This window comes from Rhopalosiphum padi, chromosome 2, assembly GCF_020882245.1.
Source record: "Rhopalosiphum padi isolate XX-2018 chromosome 2, ASM2088224v1, whole genome shotgun sequence".
Lineage (NCBI taxonomy): Eukaryota > Metazoa > Arthropoda > Insecta > Hemiptera > Aphididae > Rhopalosiphum > Rhopalosiphum padi.
The window spans coordinates 39167304-39194457 of record NC_083598.1 but is presented as its reverse complement, the minus strand read 5'-3'; the positions used below and the strand labels follow the sequence as shown (position 1 = coordinate 39194457).

General features: G+C 35.5%; 1 protein-coding gene across 8 annotated transcripts in view; it reads left to right on the top strand.

The window, feature by feature from the left end:
- Positions 1-25642, top strand: part of LOC132923468 (uncharacterized) — a 206987-nt gene extending 181345 nt beyond the window's left edge. For 7 of the 8 annotated variants that reach the window (XM_060987478.1, XM_060987475.1, XM_060987477.1 and 4 more), the window contains 8 exons: positions 14085-14174; positions 14438-14596; positions 15054-15236; positions 15376-15514; positions 16206-16401; positions 18594-20322; positions 22625-22943; positions 24242-25642. In XM_060987478.1, the coding sequence (XP_060843461.1) occupies positions 14085-14174; positions 14438-14596; positions 15054-15236; positions 15376-15514; positions 16206-16401; positions 18594-20322; positions 22625-22943; positions 24242-24684 (3258 nt within the window). In that variant the 3' untranslated portion in view covers positions 24685-25642. The remainder of the gene's footprint in view (positions 1-14084; positions 14175-14437; positions 14597-15053; positions 15237-15375; positions 15515-16205; positions 16402-18593; positions 20323-22624; positions 22944-24241) is intronic. The other variant, XM_060987476.1, reaches the window with a different exon arrangement.
- The last annotated feature ends 1512 nt before the right edge of the window (positions 25643-27154 follow it).

The window sequence follows — 27154 nt, the reverse complement described above, 5'->3', positions numbered from 1 at the left end:
TTTATAATATTTGTATAACTTCATTATTGAAGAAGAAAGAATGGATGAGCATGCTTTGTGAATCACTCTGTATATAATTGTACAATACAGTTTAGGCACGCGGTAGTATTGTTCTCCTACACACCCATCCATATAACGACGTCCGGAACCAGTTTATGCGACACACGTGTGCGAAAAAAACAAACGTTTCACGCTCGGATTTTTTTTTACCATAAATAATAATATATGTAATCACCATGACAACACCAGCAATCGTCCGTATAAACTGCAGTTAATTCGGTCACAGACGTGGTATTCGACCGCGACTACTGTCGTCCTATATAACATATTTATTATAAATATAAACATATAGTCCTGAAGATACCGCGGTCGTGGTATATGTATACTATGTACGCACGTGGTATTCGACGGTCTAGTTGATCGTACGCCGCACGGACGTTTGTGTACACAATTGCATATATTCATATGATGCACGTGTGTAAACTGCACTGCTGCAAGAGTACACACTCGTGGACTTACGGACCACAAATTACACATAAATATTATATAATATATATATATGTTTGTATGTGAAAGCGATGTATGTATAGAGTCCTCGCAGTCTCGCGGGACTAAACCACCACCATATACGATGTACGACGGGTCCCCGAGCGGTCTCGACGCTTCATTACCGAGTGCGAAGCGACCCTTATGGCACACGCTAGCCCGATTCCCACCCCTGCCACACCTATGTTTAGCTCCGATCGAGGCTTATTATTACCTCACCCTGAGTCACCCCTCGTCACAAATATATGTGCACGTTTGCGTGTATATATGCATATATATATATATATATATATATTTATGTACATTATTCACGTCGATAGTTCGTTAGCGACGACGGTGACCGGTGACAGCGGGGGCGATAGGGTGATTTTTTTTACTAGCGTTCATAATAAATACCACCCGATCCATCGGGAGAGCTGTCTCCTGCGTACGACGCACCCCTAAATTTGCAGTGTTCGAGTGTACCGCCAAACCGTTCCTGTGAAATAACGACGTCGTGGTTGTGCGTTGTTTGACGTGTGCGGTTCGATAATGAATGTCGGGACGTAGGTAGTTGTTTTGCATGTTTAGGGTGTGAGATTTTTCAAAAAATAAAAAAAATCGCGATCATTATAATAATATTAATAACGATAATATTATATTATAATTTATTCCTGATCCGGATAGGTTTCACGTAAATATCAGCGCAACGCAATAACATATTTTCCTAGTGAAATCTGCTTCAGCGACCTACCGCACCGCGGATACATTTAAACCCTCGAAATTAATCGTGGCGTAGCTACCCTTGTTTACGCGTGCGCCCTGTTGAATTATATTATATTCCAAAATGCATATACATATTTAAAGCTGGTCGTTTTTACATGTTTCACGTCGACATTGACGATAACTGAATTATTGAAGCCTGAAAGCGACATACAACATCAAAGTTTAGATCGTGTAATGTATACACTAAACAGTATACATTATTTATTATCTAATGTAAATATGTGCTGTTTCATTTTTATTATGTCATATGTGCTTTATTCGTTTAGAATCCTATTCAATACGAAAAACAATCAATTTCCATATATTATCTGACCGACAAGAGGAAGTATTCGCGTAGCGTAGATGAGAAAATGTAGGGTATTCCAAATTTCGTGTGATAAGAATGGTATGGATTATGTTGGACAAATGTAATTCCCATCATATTTGTCACCAAAAATTTGGATAACCCTGAAATTTATGGTATATTATATTTTTTAAATATCACTTAACTTAAATATTAACAATATGTTATAAATGAGTTTAAAAAATTATTAAAAATTATTTGTTAAAATAAGTGGCATTTACAATACTAAAATATACATGGGTCTTTAATTGAATTAACTTGATATCAATATTATAATATTTAAAGGTACGTATGTGTAAAACGATTTAATTCGTTATTCGTATAATACGCACACTGCAATCTCATTTTTGACAATTATATATATAAGTCTTTGTTCACTACTTTTTTTGCAATTTTGATTTCACTTATCACCCTTATTGACTATAGGATGATTATATATTTTCTAAACAGCATTTTTGAACGAGTTTTGCATATACAAAAACTGAGAAAATATTCGGGTTTCATAAAATAATTCCATATATATTTTTTAAACATTAACTTTTGGGGATTTTCGTTAAAAAACAAAATGCCATGCACTTAATTACCGTCAGTCAACGAGAAATACGTAATATGTTTTGCAAGGACTTGGCGCGTGATGATTAATAGACGGCAGCAGCGAGGTCTGCAATGATCCTCAGAATGTATTTAATTTGATTTATAGCGCTGCATACCGGGATTAGTTTTGTGAAATAGTTTCCATCATTAGTTTACAGCTAACTCATAGTAAACGCCGTGTTCTTATTTATATTAAAATAATATAAACTAAAATATACATATACCTACCTAATAGCTTTGCTTAATGACGCTGGGTTTGTATGTTTGAGGTAAAAAAAAAGGGTCAATTACTATTTACAGGTCACTTCTCGTAAATTCGCATTAAGTCGTTAGGGCAGGATTATTGGCTATATAATTTATGTACACCGTCAATCGTGATAAATATGATATTGAGTTTGTAAATAAATCCAAAATCATAGAATTTATTTTTTTTGTTACACTTTTTTACAATTTCATTAAATGTATAAAAGAAAACTATACCACAATAATCAAATAACGACTTCTATAAAATATTAATAGAAGAATCTACTCTCAATTGACGTACCTAGAATTCATTTTAACAGATAAAAATACTGAAATTGTAACACCCATACACTTTTCATATTGCAGTATACAAAAGATTACCAGATGATATTATATAGTTTACTGTCATCATATTAATGATGTATAGACAAAATTAAAACTTGCACTTTTCAAAATTAATAAATTATTAAATGAACCTATAAATACTTAAATATTGCCCATTTCCGTGTCAATATCTTTAAGGTTTGATTTCTTATATTTTAAATGCATCGAAATAAACATGCGAGATTTGTAATTTCACCGTGAATTTATTTAATTTCTCTTTGTTTTTGGTCTGCATAATATAATATAATAATACCTATTATAAAGATTACATATATGAGGATGAAAAAAATATAAAACAACAAATACCTACGTCTCTGTGTTTAAACTTTAAACCAAAGCAACGGTTCAAAATATATACGTTTTTCAAGATGCGCATTGACTTTTGATTTCGCAGTCCTTCAAAATATTAGGAATGATTAAAACAGATTATTGTTTAGATTAGGCAATCCAAGATTTTTGCCATATGCTGCTGTTTTATACTATATTACTGTATTAGTACGGCGTATATAACAATATGTTAGCCACAAATACGCCCCCCCCCAGAGTTAAAAATTCACAAAGCCCTTCTATTAGCTAGTCGTATTATGTATCTGCATATCTCACGTTATTATAATGAAATAATATGCGTACCGTATTTATAATTTGTGCATTGTAATATATAAAATGTTATTCATTAGTACGTATTATGTGTAGGTATGCCGAAGTTATTTCCAGTGATTATATATATTATATATAATGAAAACGTGTGATGTTTACGCGGCAGTTTGCTATGCCGACCTGCTCTCACACATTTCGGCCGCCGAATATAATCGCAAAGTTCCCAAAATGATCGGCGTCTGTGTATGTCTATGTGTGTGTGATTATATACATATACAGATTGTTCTAAGGCGTAAATCGAAGTTATGCTATGTATGTAGGAAAACTTAAATACGCGGTGGCCTGTGCTATGTACATACGTAAATATAAACGAGCGTGTAGAATTTCTGTACTGCTGCGGCAGCGTGACTGTGCGGACGTGGTTGAATCGGCGGGTCGGATTTATACATATATAATATATATATATATATATAGTATAAGTTTGTAAGCTGAAATGCTCGGCTAATTAACACTGCGACTTTTGTACACTCGCGATGCGATGGAATTTAGCTTGGGTTTCGCCCCTAGGTCGTTACATAATATTGTTATTATATTATATATATATATAAGATTCTATAGAACGGGTTGAGAGGGGGTGCGATGCGCATATATATGCGTTAGTATACGCACACCCGATGGGTGGGCGTAACGTGTGTATGTGTGTGCATTGCTATAGCTATTGCCGGGTGCTATTAATTTCCCGTCCTCACCTTCATGGTTATATACATTTGTTGCACTTAAACTTTATAGGTATATAACATTGTCGTTGATAAGTGTATAACTTGAAAATAGATGGACCGATTGAACATTTTTTTTCTAATGTTCGTAATATTCCGAATATGGTTTTTATGGAAAAAAAAATTGGAAAAGTTGTCCGGAAAATTGAAAAACTGAATGTGTTTTTTCGATAAGATTTTTGTATGAAACCGCGATCATATACTTGTTTAACGTTTGGCAGGTATATTACTATATATAATTTTATATACTATTTTTGATTCATTAGCAAATATAATGATGCTTAACATGTTAAAATAGCATTTTAAAAGTTCCCATCTATAAGTAACGAACAGTAAGACTGTAAAATATTTTGAACTAAAACAATACGTATTATTGTATAATAAATGCTATAAATCTCAGTGGATAATACAGTACAACGTATACCCTTAAACTGTATCGCGTATTCTTTGAAATTAGCTGCCAGTGATCGTCGCTAGAATCGGCGTTGCGATAAGTACACGAAAATGGTTCTATGCGCAAGACCGGTATTTACATTATTTATTATGTATTATACAAAGTCTGGGTGCAAACATTTTCATCTGCTCCGTGTTATATTATATTCGCGCGTTTTAATATAACTTTACGACGTATAAAAGTCTCGCCCCCTCCCCGTCTAAATGCCTTCCCCGTCACCCAGCAACCCCACCACCTCTCACTCATCTCCGCGAATTGCAGTGTGTGTCTATCACTCTACTCGTTTATGGATCCGACGAGGGTGCCTCGCAGATGTTACACACCCTTTATCGTATCTTTAACACTCCGTGGCTTGGGGGATTCGGCGAATATTGTGCTGAATTCGGTGTTTTTTTTTTTTCATGTATGTTGTTCGCTATCGAGATGAACGAATTAAGTAATCTCGGGCGGGGCGCGTTTAATATAGCAACAACAACAAAAAAAAGGTCGCCCTTGAATTATAGTCGTCTCAGTTACTTCGCACATAATATATTTATGTATAAATGGGAGACCGCTGTGTGGACTTAATATTTTCTACATTTCTGTTTTATTGCATTATTATTCATTATTTTATAATATACACATATCGTATTACTTCATAGTGCGTACGACCCTCCGCCAGATGACTTCCGAGTCCGCTCTCTTATCTCGCAGCCTGCTTATATACGTACACGTAGGCATAGCCAACGAGCTCAGGTGCACAGCACTTCTCGCAATATTCTCGCTTGTTTAAACATATAACAGTTTAACAATATATATCACAACTGGTAAGCGTTTATACATATTACTATGCAATAACCCTGCATTGCGCCTTAGGATTAATTAAGATAAGAATATAATTTCGGTTCTCGGCGACCGAATCGCGTGCACGAAAACTATACACGCCACGTATATAATATTATTACAGTGTGTAATTTGCCCCCGCATGCCGCCACTACCCTCCACTCACCACCCACCACTATATAATATTTAATAATTTTATTATGTTATACATTATATATACCTCTGACCACGTATTTGGTTACGTAATTAGTCGACGTTTTCGTTTTATCGTGCGCACGAAACTGCGGGTGTGGGAATTTAAATGTCCCCCGTCTAGTGTATTATTAAACGATTTCGCCGACGAGAGCATAATATAGGATATAGACGTAATATAACATAGGTATATAATAATAGTATAATATCCGACCGTACGACTCGCGGAATATAGCACATTATGTTATCATATAAATATGATGTATGGTCGTGGGCTGCAGGTGTAATAATAGTAGGTATATATACTTATCGGACGTGATTCGCGGGCCGATCCGAAAAAGACTTTTACGACTCGATAATGGCGGAGGGCGAGCGTTCAGCGATAATTGGCGGTCGCGCACTTATATACTTCGAAGACCCAGGGGGACGGAACGTATAGCGTCTCTATACACTGTCTCCGCAGCCGCGCGTCGACGCTGTGCGTTTTCAAAACTTTGCCAATAAAACCGTGTCATTATTGCCGGCAACGACTGCTGCCGTAGTACATGTTATTATATCGTGTGCACGTACCTACGTATAGGTGCAGACCATAAAAACAACGCGTCGCGGATAACGACCGAATGTCCACTGCGCATCGTCAACGTAATATATACCATTATAGTCTATAGTAAATAGGTAATATATATATATATATATATATATAATATAAGGGTTGGTTTAGTTTATATAATATACCGGCTGTACCGAAAAACTCTCCGGCAACTTCACCCGTGATAGCAACCCCGAAATCGAATGCTATTATATTGTAGTAAAATACCTATACGTATAGTACCTATATATTATACGAATCCCTCTGCCACAAAGATTGCAGACAGTGCCGCTGCACACTACGAAGTTATAATTATTCCACGATCACTGCGTTCCATATTATTATTAATATTATTTGTCATTAACCTAATTAAATAATACTGTCTATTGATAAACCGATCATTAACGTCATTAATAACCATCATACGGAGCACGGCGAAGTAATTAAATATTTTCAATTATTTGCTCATTATGGTAATATTGTGTTAACCACACGAATTTCTCGGAAACGGGAAAACAGCGATAGTGCCTTTATAAAATATGATGTATTTAAATAAAAAATAAAACACACAGCTTATTCAGACCGCCTGAATGTTTCTAAACTTAACCGCAACGTTATCCGTGGTGAATTGGATTAAGATAAAAAAAAAAAATCGTTTCTTAATTATAAATGTAATCTATGTGTTTTTTTCTACACAAAACGGTATTTTGTAAAAAAAAAAAAAAAAATATATGGACGATGTTAAATGAATTGCACACTAAGCATTTCAAATATTTGCTTTTATATTTTTTTTTAAACATCGCATTTAGTATATTCTCAAAATCAAACAGCTGCGGCTTGCAATTGTTCGAATATATTTTGCGTAGTACTAAAAAACTAACAATGCTCTCTGTAGTATCCGACATTATTTAATATATATTAAAATTTATAAATATAATATATATATTATAATGGAATAAACACGATAATTTTATTTTTCAAACAGTTTTTACATTGATTATATTTTTAACATTTTTTTTTAACTGTCCCACAAACATGATTTGTTTACAGATATACTATATATCGTCATGATTTTTGTCACCGCGTTAATAATACTATATTATTTTATTATTAATATTATAAAAATGTGACACAACCAATCAAACTCCGTAATATTTATTATTTAATATTTTAGTTGTAATATTTTTATGATTTATTTTCGTTCACTGGAGTCACTATATTATATAAAGTGAAATATGTAATAATAATAATTTTAGTTTGTTACGTACAATAAAATGAGTATAAACGACAGTCTTTTTTTATATTTCCGCTGACATCTATATATTAGTAGTAATTATATTATTCCCGTGGTTAGCTATAAAACAAATTGTATACCGTCGATTTATAAAATTTACTGTATTATAAGATTTATATAGTATAATCGATGGGGTCATACGCCACGACGGTCGACGAAAAAAATGAGGGGGATTTCATATTATTTTACGCAGACCGCGGTGGCAGGTGTAACGTGATCCTTATTCCTTAATCGGAAGGACGTTCAATCGATATACATATTATGTTATACACCATACACTAAGTATATATATATTTTACGCAATTGTTTCGGTCACGCGTCCTGCGAAACATCTGTTTGCTTTCACCGGAGACCATATACTAAGTGTGTGTATAAATATACGTATTATATATTGTGTATAAGCTAGGTATACGCTATTACTATACTACAGTCCGCTGCTGTTCATCGCGCTAAGGCCTGGGGAGCGTGACCGGCAAAAGCTGCTTGGAGAGAAAATCCTTGTCCGCCGCCACCTGCACCTGCTCGCCAACACAGCGAGTTTAATTGAAACGTCAGGGACAGCAGCTGACAGCAATTAACGGAATCCGGGGACCTCCATGGGCTTAAACAATATTATAATACTTACATATAGCTGCAAGGAGATCCCCTTCGGCTGGCGCGGATACCGTGGTAAAATACGAACAAAGTTACAAGCGTAGTATACACAAGTCGCTTACGTTATGCCTGCAGACCAGCTGGTTTTTCACGTCAAGTAAGTTACCCCTGAAGGAATGAGGTAGTGGGATGCTGTTGGCCTGACGATAAGGGGAGGAAAGCGAAATGTTATTCTTCTCACTCTCTATCTCTGCCTTCTCTCCATCTATTTCAACCGTGTCGTTTCCGTCTTCGGTTTGGCGATGAGGGTGCAGGAGATTTTTAACGTTTTTCTTTTTTTCTTTTGTCGCCCCTTCACGGTACTCACTCGATTACAATAATATTATCGTTATAAACGACCGCCATCGCCACCACACGGTCTACAAGGAAGACGAGCGAAGTTGAGTGGAGTGGAGGGACGGCCAGTGTAGAGGACAGGCCCGAAGATTTATTTGGCCGCCACTGCAGGCATATTCGCTCGGTAGTCTCGACATTCTACGTCGATGAAAATCTTTGTTAGTATATAATATAAGCGCTGTGCTTAACGTTTAACAAAAAATGATTTCCTTCCTTGCCATAAATCGTCTCAAAATTAAGAACAAAAATAAAATATATAAAATACTGAATTTTTTTTATTCGGTTCACGCATAATAATATACTTAACGTCCAAAAAAACGAATGGCGTCATGATTGTAGAAACATAATTGTAATAAAAACAATAATATAATAAATATCTATCGTTTCGTCGATATTATAATACACGTTAAGTCGATTTTCTCGATTTTCGTCTCCCGCTGTTGCCCTATCTATTCCAACCACTGTATTTAAGTATTTTAATATATGTATATATCTAATATAATATGTTATGAGATTCCAACGCGCGTTATTTTGGTAGTTTTTGAAACATGCGTTTGATTTACATATACATGTAAAACGTATGATTTGAATAATTTATATTATATACACCCGTGAATCTGTGATTCGTAAACCGAACCTTCCAGTAAAATCGTTTTGAACTCTGGACCACATCTTTCTATTCCTTATTTTTTTACCAACTCTCAGTGATGCCGCCCTAGAAACACGCTAACCTTTTCGAGGTGTGACCGTCATGATAGACCGAATACGTTTTTTGTATACATTATAATATTATCATGGTCAATTGTTCGTTGTAACACAGCTGCCGCGGTTATTGTTTATTATGCATTTTTGAAAACCTGCTTTAAAAATATGTACGTTTTTACGCGACACACATATTTATAGGTATACCTACGGTTTTTCGTTTTAAAATATTAAACGCGTATTATTTATAGTACATTTTTCACAGGGAGAAAAAAAATGTAGGATTCAGTGAACTTTGTTTTGTTTATTTCCCGGTCCGACGATAACTTTCGAAAATAATTAAGAATTAAAAATGCACGCTGTTTTCCATTTTTAACTTGTAAACTCGACACTCGACGACGAAAAATACATTTTAACCCTTTTTTTTCACGAAAAATTATAATAAGCTAATACAATATAACATTCTAATTTAATTTTTTATCGGCGTGTTGTTTTTGTGTGTAAACATACCGATAGGAACAACGTCGCACTAAAAGTTCTTGCATCAATAATTGGGAATAATAGCAACTGTTGATTATAATTCAGAGGACGGCTTTAATTCACTTACCCTTGTTTACACACATTTAAACTAGATGCGATTGTACGTTAGTTTATGCTCTTATAAACAATAAACTTAAGTGCAAATTAAAAAATAATTTTTCGAGTAATTTATTGATTGTGTATTACGTGTATTCTGTATATACACGTGTGCGTTGATTAATGTGGTAGTTTGTAAAACACATCATATTACTTTTATTTTGTTTCTATAAAACTTTTTTTGGACTCGCTGGACTGAAACAATTTATCTGCATTTTGAAATTAATTTACGCGTATTCGAAATGAAAAGCCCGCACTAGACGGTAATATAATAGTTATACGTATTTTATATAATATTACATACACCGACGCGCGGAAGGTATACGCTGGAAATGAACATAAATTTATTAAAATTACTACGCTGCCCGCACTCGTTTCTCGAGGGGTAAAATTCTCTTCTTATAGCTATTACCCGCCGTAGCATAATATAATAATAATAATAGTAATAATGATTACATTCGTTCCATTAGGTTAAAAGCTTCACACCTAAAAAACTTTACACGTTTATATTTATATACAGCGTTACAGGTAATACTATAATAGTACAGAATCGTGTACATAATATAGCAATAATATGTTAATTTCCATAAATAAATGAACATAAAAAAATGAATGACCGTTCAGAATACGCGGCGTACCATATACGGAAGTCTGGTGGGTAGTTTGAAAATTTAAAGTTTAAACCCGGTGCGGATGGCCATTAGATAAGTGTTTTCTTTGGAAACAAAATATAGTATTATGTACCTGTTCACCGGTATATAAAACGAATAGACTATAATATCTGTATTATAACTATTAAAATGGTATAATATATAAGCGCTCGTTTAATATCAAGTATTATTAAAATAATAATATACACCTACTGCTTCGTAGAATAACATTACTGCGAGTCGTTTGGTATACAGGAGCACAGTGCCGTCAAGACGGTTTCGATATCAATAATCTAGAAGCCCCTTCAAATCTCGCTTTTGATTAAAATATCTTAATATTATGTAGAATATCGATAGATTTGTTATTGGTGGGTGGAGTAATCAGACTTTTACAAATCAAAAATATACCAACGTTTATCTTTGAAATCTTTTAATTATTATTTTAACTGTATCTATTTATTACCAGCAATTGCAGGCACCATCAACTGTAGACGGAAGGGCTCAGTGTTTCATGGCTAATAATTGTGGATTATATCCGAATAATACGTCAAATTCAACTATATAATATTATAAATAACAAAATATACGAAATCGGTAATTCACTATGACGCTATAGATATCCCGATACTCTCTAACAATAATGGCGCGAAATATTTTGATCAGAAAAAGCTGCAGATGACTAAATTCTAAATAAATTCATCACGAAACACAAACTCAAATTATAAAATAATTGCACTATATAATTGCGACGGAACAAATGTAACAACGGTTTTTCAAGTGATTATTATAAGATGCCTTTTGTTGCCAAATTTTGAATCAGACAGTCAAATGGTCGTGGACATTTTTTGCAGCAATATTTAAATATTGAACAAGTATTCCTGTAATAAATGTCTCAAATCGCGTGGACATATTCACATCATATAAGTGTCACGCTTTTACAAACGTTTCACCCCGTCTGAAGCTGATTTAGCCAGCTTAACAAGATAAAATGTCAAACAACGCGTAAATCTTATTTGAAGATTGATGTCACTTCTAAAAATTGATAAATTACTTACATAACATTAAATCGTCTGTCAAAACACCACCTGGAGACGCATATCTACAAAAGCTGTAAATGTCACGAAATCGGTAAAAAAAAAATAAAACAGATCAACTATTATTTCTGCGGAAAATTTATGGCGCTTTTAATTCTCATATATGTATACATATATCATCGCCTGTTTCGTCGGGTCATCTCTTCGCGATTGATAACACGGAAAACACGCGTAAATCCCGACGGGCGCGACGCTGCGGGTGTTAGACCCTTTTTCGCCGTGAATAATTTAACACACGTGACAGGTTAAACCTCTCGCGTTGCTTTTGCCTGAATTCAAATGAATTATTTATTTGTACATAATTTGACGCATCGCTCGTCCCGACCGTACTTTAATCGTCCAATAACAATTCTTATATTCTGCTGCAATACCGACGACTATAGGGATTATTAATCTGATTTCGTGAAAACGACAAATGTTATAAATGTTACGATATCATAAGTCAGCGCAAACTAACAAATAATATTAATAATACCTTGAATACCTATTATAGTATTAGCAGACATTATAATTGCTTTAATCTCGTATACTCCATATCCAACTTATTACTTATAATAATCAATAATAACTATTTACTACTTTAATAAACAAATCATTTATGGGGTCGCTCGTCGAAAGCTTATAAGTACCAAAAGTCGAACGTCAATCCCGTTTTAATTGACTTAAATAATAATTATATACCTATCGCAAGATTGTACACTATAATACCCTATACTGTAACAGTGAACAATCCGTTCGAGAACCTTTATACTTTTGCTAATTAAATCGTTGCTGCTTGGAAATGGAAATCGTGTTTCAGAGAATGTTTTAAAGCGTTGTAAAATAAACAGGCAGCGTAATAAATCCGAAATCAAGATTATATTCTCTGACGACGTGAAATGTAACTGTTGTTATATTATTATACCTCGTTCGTATAATAATTATTATAGAACATATAATTATCGATCGATCGTGACTCGCGGGCGTCCGAGGAATTAACGCAACACGTACAGCGTAGACATTATAGTTTAACGACGCGGCGCGAAGTGCGATTAACGTCAAATCGAGCGAAATACAACACAATAACGATCATCGGTGTATTGTATTTATTTTTTAATTTAAATTCCGCCGCTGTCCGGTAGATTATCGTTGACCTTGTGGCGGCGGCATTATTATTATCGTTGTCTGCATTGCCCGTCTCGGCAAGTCTTCTCGTAGATAACCGATAACGGTTATACCGCCGTATCGATGTATATTTATTTCCAAGAGAGGCCTTTGAGCCTCGAGCTTCTACCCGACCGTAAAGCTTACCCGAACACCGCACGCTTACATTTACATGAACACATTTACGTATATATAATCGTATATATTTTATGTGTATACGATCGCAAAGAGACTTATATTGTACGGCAGATTTGGGATGTTAAGAGAAAGGGTGAGAGAAAAAAGGCAGGTGGGAGAGGGGGTTGGCACGACGGTATCAATTTATTTATTTATTCGGCCGGTGCCGGGGGAGATCCGCAGCCGGCTTAAGATTAATGGTACGCTTTTCGAACTGCTCGGACTTTTTTTCTCTCTCGCACACACATCTATATACTCGTATACCAGCTATCCTCTCTACGGATAGGCCGACAGACGTGCCTCGCAGTCGCGAGTCTATAAATCTTCCGCGGTTGTTTCCGCCCCGTAGGTATGCTTGTGTATAATATGATAATATACACCACTGCAGTCAGCCAGGTACGCGCGGAAATGTATAGGTGTGTTGTACGCTCCCGCATCACATACTCGGACGTGCACTTTTCGGGCAAGCGAAACAGAAAAACAAATCGCTGACGTCGCGATCACGTTGCCCGCCGTAGCTATATATTATATAAATATATAATATGTATGTCTAAATCCCCGCGGACCTCATCACGTTATATATAACAGCGCGTTCTCCTGAACGATGTTATCGTCAGAATGCGGGACCCAAGTCGCTGAAGATATATGGATGCAGTTTTAATCTTAAAATTGTACTTGAAAGTTTTTTTAAACCATCACTAGATAACGTGATAAAGTACCGGTTTGAACCCGATATTCTATGGTAATAACTAATAAAACAAAAAATTACACATGCATAAACGGTATACGAATGATCAGGATACAATGATATAACATCAAAACCTAACTTGATAGAATAATAATGCAATTTGATTTGAAATTCGGAGGAAAAATTTTAAGTCTACGAAAATTCGTGCTAGCGAATCGCAATCCAATAAAAACATACATATATTTTAAGCACTTCGTGGCTTAGGCTAAAATATTGACACTTTAATTACAGACTGATAAGAGATAATATTAACCGGTCCTAAGCATCTTTAATCACTTTGTAACATCGACACAAATCGTGTGATATAATATTAATTATTAATTAATCCGTATTTTTTTGTTTCAGAATCAAATCTTACAACTCCAAAACGCAATCACCAAACTCAAGATTGAAAACGAAACGTTGAAGAAGCAGATAGACACTCTTGAAGCAACGGTAATGTGTATAATACTAATACAATATAGTATGTAAAGGGTCCTCAATCTTTATGAATGACGAATTCACCCTCCTTATTCTGTTAACTAAATAAATTGTAAATGCATCTTTTTGATTTGTAAACACTAAACACATACAAGAAAAAAACAAACATAAATAAATAACATAAACGAGTTTTTGGGGAAAGGTCGAACTCGAGTTTACGTGACAGCCGCACGACTCGTAAGACACGTTTGATCTTATATTTTGTTTGTCTTCCGCAGGGCATTAGCCAAGTTCAAAAAGCGTTAGTCGAACGGCTCCGGATATTGGAACACGAGAAAAGTCGCATCGAACGTGAGGGTGAACAACAGCGCAAACAGTACGAGAGGTGTCTGGACGACGTGGCCAAACAGGTGGTCAAAGCTGTACTGTCACAAAAGGTACGCATCATTGCCATAACAGACTATAACACATCGATAATTTTATGTACATATTATTAAAATTATTTTTAGATTTATTTTTAAATATTTCTTAACGTAGTAGGTTTAATAAATGTAGGTACATCTATCGACTGTATCACATGCAATATTATAATCGAAAATTGTTCGCAAGAACGTCCGGAATATATCCAGTTGTTTTATTATGAATCAGTTGGCAATATTTCCGGAAATATAAAAAATTACCTATCAATTAATTTAAAAACATATACTTAATAATTACATTTTTCTAAAATTATCAGTATTTTATAAAAATTTGAATATGTAAATCCTATTATATTTTGATATATTGCCCCGGTTTACAATAAAATATTAGAATAAACCTGTTCAATACCAGTACATTTTTCGTCAGCATCATTATAATAATATGACGAAAATAACGTTTCTCGTTGCCTCGCAGGGTCTGCGGGAAGAAATATCCTCACTACAGCACCGCGTCAAAGAGCTCGAGACCGGTAATTGCGCACTATCCGCACTTCTGGTGCAACGACTACAGGGCCAGAAGATCAACTATTCACAGACCACGATGCCGGTGGCTGAGAGTAGGTCTGTTATGTTTGACATCCACCGTTCGCCATCCATGGTGAGTTGCACTATATTGTTATAATATTTATCTTTGATATTATATTATTCATTTTTCCTTTTTTTTTTAAATAATAACATTTTTTCTGTCGTGGTACTGTTTATTTAATAATTATTTATGATTTTTTTTTTTTGTCCAGCAGAAAATGGCTATTGAGCGACCAGCAAGCTGCGATCTCACAAAGGGTCTGAAGAGGTTAAAAAATGATGGATGGCAGGCAGCCGTATCGTACCACAGACCACAGTCGTTGAATTTAGAGATTTGTTGCACGCATAACGGTGAGATAATGATATGATTATATTATCGTATATATGTAAGCAAAACAATCTTTTGCACATTTTTTGAAATTGTATACATTATTTGATTGACCGCTTGCGCATAAAATGTATGAAAATATGTTATCAACCGCTTACAAACATAAAAATTAACATATTTATAAATATATACCTATAAAAATTTTAATAATAAAATATGAAGGGATTGCGCTTATTATTTTGTTTTCCATAATAAACTCACAAACTTCTAAGCCGAATTTTATGTGGTTTTCAATAAAAACTTTTCATTGTTTAAGAATCTTGATGAGATGGTTATATACCTATTCGCTATACCTATACTTATGTCTATGGTGTCTCAACTCTTGGAAAATTGAATGGTAAAATAGAAATATCATACTTGTGGCGCCATCTGTACACATTTTACTATAACATTTCAATTGTTTTCTCGTAGACGAACTATTTTACCATTCGGGCAGGATCATAATTTACGAATAACTAAAAAAATAAATCGAAAAAACAAATCATAAAATGTTTACAAAAATGGCCAATCAAATTTCAGATAAAATATTTTGTAATGTGGGAAAACGGCTGACGGTCATTTTTATTATAATAGTTTCTTCATTTTAGAATAAAAGGGAGGGGAAGTTAAAAACAAAAAAAAACTTAATCGTGTGCATTGTTCATTGTTATATAGCTGAAGAGACGACAAAATGCGACAGAGTGCTCGGTGACGAGACGCCTGAGAGTGGTAACCGAGACGAAGGGTATTCGACCATGTCGAGCGACGTGCAAGGCACAACCGAACCTCCGTCCACCAAAGGTTTGGAAGACGTGAAGGAAGCCAACGAGAACGAATCGAACGCGCTCATGGAATCATCGCCGTGCTCCAGGTACGCATTATTTTAACTTTTTGTATAGCTGTTATTAATGTTATTATGTCAAATAAAAAAATACCAGAATAAGTACCTAACAATACTCACTCAAGATTCAATACAAGTCATTTATACGATATGATTAACTCGATATACTTACCCAAGGAGATTCGTTCTAAATTTTATATTATATAGATTATATATTATTATAGGTATTTAGGTGTTCCGCACAAAAAATAACACTTAATGTCATAAATAGTTTTCAATACAATAATAACAATACATTTTATTACATTATTTTTTTTTAATAATTAATTTTTTTAGATAACTTTTTTCGAAAACTGGATCTACACCCGAATATAATCCTACCCAATCATAATATTGTAAAGTCTTAGTTGAATCTCGAAATGTATTAAATAATACTTACTACTCTACTCTACTCTACGATTACGCATTTCTCTGCTAGATAAGGACTCAGTATCGTTGAACTTAATTACCTAAATATACCTCTTCTACCAGTCCCATCTATTTATTACGTGTTAATTACACACAATGCGCATAGTGATAATTAGTTATATCGTTTTTTTCCAAAATAAACAGAGTCCAATTAAATAGTATATTATGTATATGTATAATGTATAATATACCTAGAGTATTATTATTCGTTGCTAAACTGGAAAGCTGTTAGCCAAGTCATTACGGACCGTTTAAGGTATATTATTAATGATAGTAAAAACGAGTTTAAATTAATTTCGCTGAAATAATTATTTTCGTCATTAATCAAATTCTCAACAAATAAATATTTAAAAAAAAAAACCGAAGACAATATTGTCCAAGCAACGGTCTCCCTTCTATAATCTTATAAACTCTTCGTGGCTAAGAATAAATTAATTACTGACTGTTATAAACGCGGTTCAACGCAATTGATCCGAAAAAAAAACAATAATAGAGTTTATATATAATAATAACGTAATATTGTCTTGTACGTTTAACTGCCGTATAATCGTCCATTTTTTTGTGCGACGAATACCTATATCATTAAATACAGGTGAAAATTGGTGAGACGTTCTGGTAAACGGTCTTAAACAAAAATATTATTATTATTTTATATACGATTAATGAGGTTCGAGAAAACGAAAAATTTTAGATGTAAGGCGATTTTTTTTCATTTATTATAATTAAATAAGTGTCGGATATAAGTAGTTACTACTCAACTTATCTACAATGAAATTATTATTATTCGTCCGGATAAGCAATTTCTCGTATAGATCGATAATAGTTGTTATTTTTTATTTAACGGCAATACGACAACGGTTAACTTTGCGGACACTATGTATATTGAGCCATTATATAGTTTTTAACTACATGCAAAGTGCCAGTTAGGGTTGAATAAATGTCGCGGGCTGCATAAAATGTATTCCAACCACGGGCAATTACATTAAACGATCTGTGTATTAATGGACCGTTTCGAATAAATCGACTTTAATGTATATGAAAAAAAAAATAATAAGAGACACGAACTCATTTGAAAAAAAAAATATATACTCGGCGATTCGTTATGGCAATCTACACTAACTGTGTGTCTGCGTCTGTGCTGTTCACGATGGCCGATTGAATAATTTACTCGTTCTGCTGAAAAATAATAGCGATCGGAAAGTTACAAAATTATTTAAAGAATAACCTAAACAATAACACATGGTTTATAAGTCACTGATAATAATTTCATGGTTTCATAAAGAGGGTTATAGTTAGACATATTTTTCAGAGCACTCCGTTAATCACCATTACGAGTATTGTTGCTAAGTTTAGTGTTTAATAAGATGATAAATGATCGATTTGAATTCATAAGGAGAGTTGGTTTGTCCATTTAAAAGTAATGACTGTGTTTTCATAATTATTATACGACTGTTTATTAGCATGTTGACTCTACAATGTTTTGTAATAGGTTTTTTTGTTATAATATTATTTTATGATGGTATATTGGTATATATTATATTATTATTAGTATTAGAGCCTTTATATTCACATAAGTATTACATTCTAGTCCACGTACAATATTTACATTATATTCTTAAATTTCCTTAATTTTACGGTACCTAGTTTATGACGTTAAAAGTTTACAAAAACGAAATATATATAAAAACACGTATTGACCTCATGCATATGATGTATGTTGTACAATTTATGAACAATTACGTTTCACGTTGCAGGGTGATGAACAGCGAAGACACGGACGTGATATTCGTGCCACTCAGCCTGTCGTTCAGCTTCATCAACCCGCGTCACAGCTACCCACCGCTGCGCTGTGTCCCGGCGGTGCATAACATCATGCGAAGTTACTCGGACTCGCATCTTTTCCTGAAGCTGGCCGCGGCCACGGGCGGTTTCGTCGAGGACGAGGACCGGACGTCGTGGTACAGCGGCGGCGAGCTGTGGGACATGGACTATGTGCAGCACTGGCTTCGATTGGACGAGACGCGCACTGCCATCCAACAACGGATGGAGTACGACGCGGCCGAGCTGGAAGACTGGAGCATGGACGACGGCACCTGCGCGTCAAATGGCTGGAAGCGGATGTCGTCGGTGGACGGAAAACTGCAACAGTCGTTGCCGTGCATCGAGGAAGACGACGCGACCGGTTCGTCGTCGACGTCGGGCGGCCGCAAAGGTGACCTGTTGCAGGATATGGGATCGACCAGAGACATGTCGTGGTACCACTTCCAGCAAAACCACCAACACCATCACCAACAGCCGCATCAGCACCACCAACAGCAGTCCTACGTACAGCAGGGCCAGATTCAGGTGCACAATCACCATCAGCACGACTGTCAGCAGCACCACCACCAGCACCAGCACCATCATCACCACCACAACAACAACAACAACAACCTGCACCAGCACCAAATACAACACCAACAGCTGTCGTACGGTTCGGGTTCGCCGGGTGGCGACTCGTGGTCGAGCGCGGACGAGTACGCGGTTGCAGACACGCCACCGTCAAAGAGGTCGTCGGTCAGCTGCTCCGCGGACAGCATCGAACTGCTACCACCACCCGGGCCGATCGCCGGCACCGACTTCACTCGTGACTTTTACCGACTGGTCAAGTTCGAAAGCTCCAAAAGCCTGGCTTCCACCTCTTCGCGAAGCGTGACGGGCGGAGGATGCGATCATCGGACGCCGCCGGTGGTCGAGGAGCAATTGGATCGCGACCAAGCGCTACAGAGCGTGCTGGACTTTATCGCCGAACAACAGCAGTACTGCTTGTCCCGGCAAGCCGAAGACAAACGAGAACCGCCGCGAGCTGCGTCACCCGCGGTCGCGACCGAAGAACCCCTCCATTCCGACCTGCCCGCGGCCGACGTGAGGCCTCAGACGCCACCTTCTCTACCGACGGTGCCGTCATCAAATCCTGCGCCGCCGTCTGCACTGCCGGCGGTGCATCAGACGTACGACAGTAACAGCTGCAGCGACAACCTGCTCAACTCCAAGGACAGCGGGTTGTGCGGCAGTGACGTGGAGATCGAGTGCCTGCCCGAAGACTGCAGTTACGTTGCCGACCAATCGCCCACGGCCGCGTCTACGCCGCTGTCCACGCTGCTCAGGACCGTGGTGGAGGAGGACGAAGAAGCGTCGGCCAAGTCGACGTCCCCACAACCGCCGTCGTCGTACGCCGGTGCCGGTGGTTCGAGTAGCGGTTGCACAGCCGACACCACGGTGTGCATGGTGCCCGCGTGGACGGCCGCCTCGTCAAAAGATCTGATCGATCAATTGAACTGGATGGACGGTTGTGGTGATAGCCATCCCCTCTTCAGCACGTCACCCGAGGACGATTCGGTCCCACGTCGTTCTTCGTCGTCGTCACCCGACCTGGACGAGGCGTGCTGTTGTCCCACCGGATGGGTGCACGTCGAACGAGACATCGATTTCGCCGATCCTAAGGTTAGTTTGCTCAATAATAATATCGCTTAAACTTTTGTACATATAGTAGCAGTAGTGTAGTACCAATATAAGCCAGTCAGGTGACTGTCTAACGAGTTTCTTGCATTTTCGCATTTTATCGGATAATTAAAATTAGTCATTACAATTCGCTCAATATCGATACTTATAGAGAAAATTATATTATTTGACCACTTAACTGGCTATGTTAATTTTTGAACTTATAACAGTGTAGACTTAACAACAGTCATACGTAGTACCCGCTATAATAATAATAATTGTATAATGATCATTTGCTACTCAACACACATTCAAATTACACAGTGCAATAATATATTGCCTATATGTAACTCCTCAAAAAGTTTGTATCGAATCCTCTTTAATTTTACTTGGCTTGTAAAAACTACAATATTAAATCACCGATACAAGTATTTTAGAACTTAACTCAACCCAAGGAAAGAAATAATCAAACCCCCTCCCCCGTCCATGTATCCGTTACTGAAACATATTGAATATAATAATATACATTTTTAGAGCGTATAAGTTAGAACCCTACTAATGACAATTCATCGATTTATTCTTTTCAATAAAGTAAGGCCTATGACGTTATGTAAATTATATAAATATATCATGTATCAATGCTATGACATTTGTTGACTTTGACAACATAATATATATTATATAATGTGAATAATATTAAAATAGTTTAAAAATAGTTTGAAACAGTCATTGGCGTGACAAAAACCCAAATACGAAGTCTGTTATATTATATGAATTATTATTTGTTTGGATAATTATTTTCGTTGGTTTATATTCTTTATTTTTTATATCTTAATGACATTACAACCTCGCATAATCAAATTTACCACACGGAAATCAGTTTTCGATAATCTCCTGCAGTATTTGGATGTAATAAACTACGCGATGATAAGACTTTAACAGACTGTAATCTGATTATATAGATGATTTCCTAATAATTACGCTATGCGTACTTTAATACTCAATTAGGCTTAATGCGTACAGTTATCAGCTGCAGCAGAACATTAAAAAACGCTCATCCACTCCGGCTATAGTGAATAATATGTATATAACAATAATATAATATATAAAATATTATTCTATCCGACGTCGGCACCCAAGACCGTCGCATTGCAGTTCAAACTTTAAACACCGAAACTACGTGTACGTATGTGACGACTAACGACGAATATTCAGTGTCATGATATAATTATTTGAAATTTGAATACTACATAAATTATTATTTTATTATATGACTATAATATTCAATACATTATACTATTGAATAGGCATACCTGTAACTTTTATTATCCGATATTCAAAATTGGTCGCATGACAGTAAACGATCGTTACGAGGTAACAATATATTAAAATATTAAAATAAATTTTATTATAAATAAAAAATTAACCCAATTTTATCGATGAATCGTATTGTTTACATTTTATTTTGTTATTTTATGGGTACTCCCGGGAAACAAAACAATAAAATATAACAATAATTCTGTGTAGTGTACGCATATTTTATAATATTAGTTATATTATACTTCGCGTCAAAATGCATTGACTACTATAACTGCAATCATAGTATGCTCGTGTATAATAAACAAACTCGTCTAAATTGCAACAACATCGTTTACGCTCAATGTTCAAATACCGGACTTCTGCAGCTTCGAATAACGACGTTACCTTATAATATAAGTATAAATAATGTAAAATTGAGTGAAATAATAATCAATTTTTATGAACTCGAGTGAGTTGATGTTTCATTCAATTCAGCATATATGCAAACATTCCATAAATTAATCAATCGCCCAAAAACAAATTGTGTTCGATTAGGTATTTTATTTCAACGTTAACACTATTATTATTATTAAATGTATCTATTAAGTCTTAAAGGTAAATAATGGTTGACGACCAATACCAAAAAATTAGTCCCATTTTTCTATTTTTCTCCACTAAAAATGTATTATTAATCAACCCACGTTTGTTATTGTCAATGGGTGATGCGATCAATGTAATCCAGATATATGTAACCAACGCGTAAGTAAATTAGTGTCGTCACGCAGAGTTTATTTCATACAGTACCTACTTTCATGTTTTATCTTTGAATAAAAGCAAAACTAACATACTAAAACGCAGCTATATATACATATACAAACGCACGCATCACTAGCAAAATAAAACTAAACTCAATTCACTGTTTTTATGATTATATATTATATACATTTATTTAATTCTGCAGTTTTCACTTATATTGTCCCATTCTAACATGATTTCCTATTTTCAGGAACGAGCAAACTTGTTGGACGTTATGTTGGCAGCCAGTAGGAGTTCTTCTAGCAGCACGAGTAGCGCATCGACGGGTGAAGACGATGACGACAGCTGCAGCAGTGGCGTCAGTGGCGGAAGTTGTAGTGGCAGAGCTGGTGGCAGTGGTTGCAATGATACGACCGACGACAGTAGTGACGACGAACGTGACCCGAACGACGACGACATCGCTCGTCAAGTCGGCAGACGACGGACTACCGAGGCTGGAATCGATGCATCAAACGAGGAATCGTACAACCGTCTGCATAGGTTGCACCGGGTGCGCAGACAGAAAAAAGGTAAAATGTTTGTTTAATACCGTGGGTTGATGGTTTGAGGGTGGTACAGCTAATTTGAACTTTTCTGCCATAACCTAGATTTTGGATTGCGGTCCGGATCAGAGATATACGTACTTGTAGCGTGTTTACTTCTGTATTTTTCTCAAATTTATGTCTATCAAGACAATAACCGACATGGCAAAAGATTAGGATTTTCTCTTTAATTATTATCAAAATCATCTGTTTTCGTAATACTTTCTCTTTTGCTTTTACTTAACAAAGGAAAGAAGCCCTGAGAGATTTACAGATAGTGGTGCTGCATCGATAGTGTATTTCTTATCATTTTTTAATTTGAATAATAAAATATTCAAAGAGTCTGGATCACTCAAAATTCCATCGAAATGTTTGAAAGCTTTATGTATAGACATATAAATTATACATATAGATATCGAATGACAAACCATATCATTTAAACTTTATGTTTGTTTTTGAAGTGTATGCGAACGGAGTAGTGAAGCAAACATTTGAATGGTATCCTGCCAATCGTGCTGCCTAGAAAACTATAATATAATATAATCTGACATTAAAATTAAATTGCAGCTTCTGATAAGTAATATAATAGGCAGTTTAATGTTCAAAATGTTTATATGATACATCGTATAAATGTACAATGTGCGTGTATATGTGCCTGTCTAGGTACCTTCATCGACAGTTTCGGAAATTTTGATTATTTATAATTTACTCGGTAGTACTGGATTTTTAAAAAATAATTTTGGATTGCTATACCTACGTGTTTAACCCCGAGGGTTTGGTCTCTTTATTCAGTGACAGTATATACTTATTATCTGATATAAAATGTGATAAAAAATATAAATAAATATAATAAATTAATATAGGTAGTTTATAATTTATATTATGTGTTCGTAGTATATCGTTTGGTTATAAATATAACCAAATATATAATGTATACAAACTTATAAGTTGACAAGTTGACCGCATAATATGTATATATTATAAATATTAAATTATATGATAATATTATTCATTAAACACGCACTAATAACATTTGATATTGCATTAGTGATGTATATAGTGAAATGATTTAATAACAGTATACCCGGCAATTCATAATAATATTTATAAATCGAATTAGCGATGTATGATTAAAAACCGGCCCTAGAGAATCCCCCCCCCCCACCTGGTCATTGTCATAATACTACTAAACCATATTATAGTCAGCCCCGTACCTCCCGTTTCGCTCACACATTTCAACGATCGGTTTATAACAATATTGAACATTATACATTATGGTGTTTCAGCGTCCGCCATCCGCGACGGGTTCGGCGTGCTCCGGTGCCCGGCGGCGGGACTCCGGCAGTCGATCGTGGGACGGAGCGACTTCTTCGTGCGGTTCGGCGACAAGGAGCGAGAGGCCATCTCCAACTTTGACTTCCTGGACGACCTGTCCACCACGTCGCTGAGCACCGACTCGGGCGACCGGCCGCCGTCGCCCCGCCGGCCGTCCGCGTCCACCGCGCCCGATGCCGCGTCCACCTCGGCCGCCGCTACGGACCGCCGCGGCAAATACTACTCGTACACGTGTTCCTCTTCGGCCACCGCGGCGGCCGCGAAAGCCGCGACGCCCGGCCACCGGCGGCCGTCCGCGTCGTCTTCGTCGGTGCTGCCCGCCGACTGCCGCCGGCAGCGGCGCCGCCGGTACTCCGGCCTGTCGCTGAGCGATTCGTGCGGCGACTCGGACTGACGAGACACGCGATATGATTGCGACGATGTGATCGGCGATCGCGACAACGTTATAATACCGTACTGTAAACTGCGCGTATATGCGTACGGTCCATCGCGAGCCAATTCTTCCGACGCCCAATCTGCGGCGTTTGGCGTTTATTTTTTTTTTTAAATATATATATATATGACGTCCCGTACACTATACTATACGTATTATTATTATTATTATTATTAAAAATTTATGACGGTGAGATATTCGGTACGTTTTCCGTCTTGGACGCGTTCACCGCCGCCGCTGTGACGATTACAAGAAAAAGATAGTTTTAAATTATATTTTTACGAAAAATTAGGTGGGTAGGTACATGCGACGAGATGCGAGGCATGCGACCAACCGTATTGTAAACGTGTGTTTTATCGGTCACGAACTAAGTCCGTCGTTTTTTGCATACGTCAAGTGTATCGTTTATTAAAATATTGTAATATATTATATAGTGTGTGTGTGTGTGTGTGTGTGCAGGTACACGCCGCATGTACCTACACACCTTCAGTGTTGTATAGTCGTCGGGAGGCGGTACGACGTATAGTATTATTATCATTTCTTTATGTTAAACATTATTATTATTATATATATATATATATATGTTACACTTATATAATATCATTATATTATAATTGTGTATGTCTTATTATTGTAGTTATTTCGTTTGTCGGCGCCGCTTGTACCTCGTGAAAAAAACCGCGTGTTTTCTTCTTCTTATTATTATTTTTTGTCTAATAATATTATATGTGCATAAGATATTAATATTATATATTATGATAATTCAAATGTGAATCATTATTATATAATTATATATTATTATAACTATTATTGTCGTATCGATAATATTGTGTGTGTGTATAAATACATATTATATATATACATATATATATATTACATTATTTTTTTTTCGTTCAAAATAAACATTTTTTTCCGACGAGTTTGACGATTTTTCGTACCGTAGTATTATTATTATTATTTTATTATGTCAAAAAAAAAATATAGAAACTTATAAATATATTATATATTATATAAATATTATAACACGGTAATTTTTAACCGAGACATATTTTATAATCTATTGGAAATCACGTAGACCATCACGACGACCTCATTGCGAATTTCAGTTTTTATATTGCTGCTTAAGTGTATTGCTTTCGAGGCACTCCGGAAAAATTGCTTTCCAATCTGAAAATTGTACTTGTATGTCAGAAAATAACATATAAATTATACATAATAGTTGGAACGTGAAACTTGTCTAAGTTTCAATGTCTTTTTATGTATATTTTAGGTTTTCTTTCTCGTTTATTGCAGTTATAATAATAATATTTGCATACTGATAGTCTAGAAAATATTTTTTCCGTAAAAATATTTAAACGGAATATAAACGACTTACAAAAGGTTCAATTTATAAAATCAATCTCAACTTACTAATAAATAAATAAACTTAATTTGATATCAATGGACATTTTTTAAATTGGATAAACTCCTGTACAAGTTCTCATAAACAAGTGATAGAAATGTTTTATTGTATTTCAAATGATTTATAAAGTTTTAAGTTAGTTTTGGTGTATACAGTGTATCACAATTCACAACTATCCACAAGATTTTCACAGAGACCTTGTTATATCAATACTACCTGTAATAATATTATATCTTGCAAGTATAAATAAATACGAAAATACAAACACTCCCTTTTATTCATATTATATTTATTAATGCTTTGTCTTCAATTTTGTTGTTGTTTGGTTATCATTATTTTATTTACCAACAATTCAAATATATTTTCAATTATTAAATCTCTAATTATAGACACATTTTTGTCAAAATCGCTTACTATCGAACACAAATAAATTTAGTGTTAGTTAAATTTATTTCATATTTAAATAATGCAACTGCCTCTATGATTACAAATTTATTACTGGAAAACTGTTACACGTGTCCCTTAAAATTTAAAGATCTATAGAGAAGAGAGATCGTTATTGAATGCAAAAATGTAATATCATTTTTATTACACACAAATACTTTCATTAAAAATATATTTTTATAATACTATGATGGTCTTTAACCGATTTACCGATTATAAAGATCAAGCACTAGGATATAAGTAATTGTTTTAAAATTAAATCACTAGTCAGGTTATCCCCGGGGTAGACAGGTATTATACAATGCTCCAGGCAGACTAGAGGGTTCTAGCGTAACAGCTGATATCCCTGAATTTTTTGGCTTGAAAGTGTAATGAATACTTTCGTGAAAAATGTGATTTGAAAACACTGTAATTAATACATTTGCCAATAATAAAGCAGCATATTAGAAAAAGCATTATTGTACTGATTTCCATTTATTTTTAGTTTCTGAAAGCGAATTGGAGAGTGGGTAGTATATTTCCCATTAAACGTGCTACCTCTATTTATATTTGAGTGTGCGCAACCAGCTCCGGATTAAAATTGAC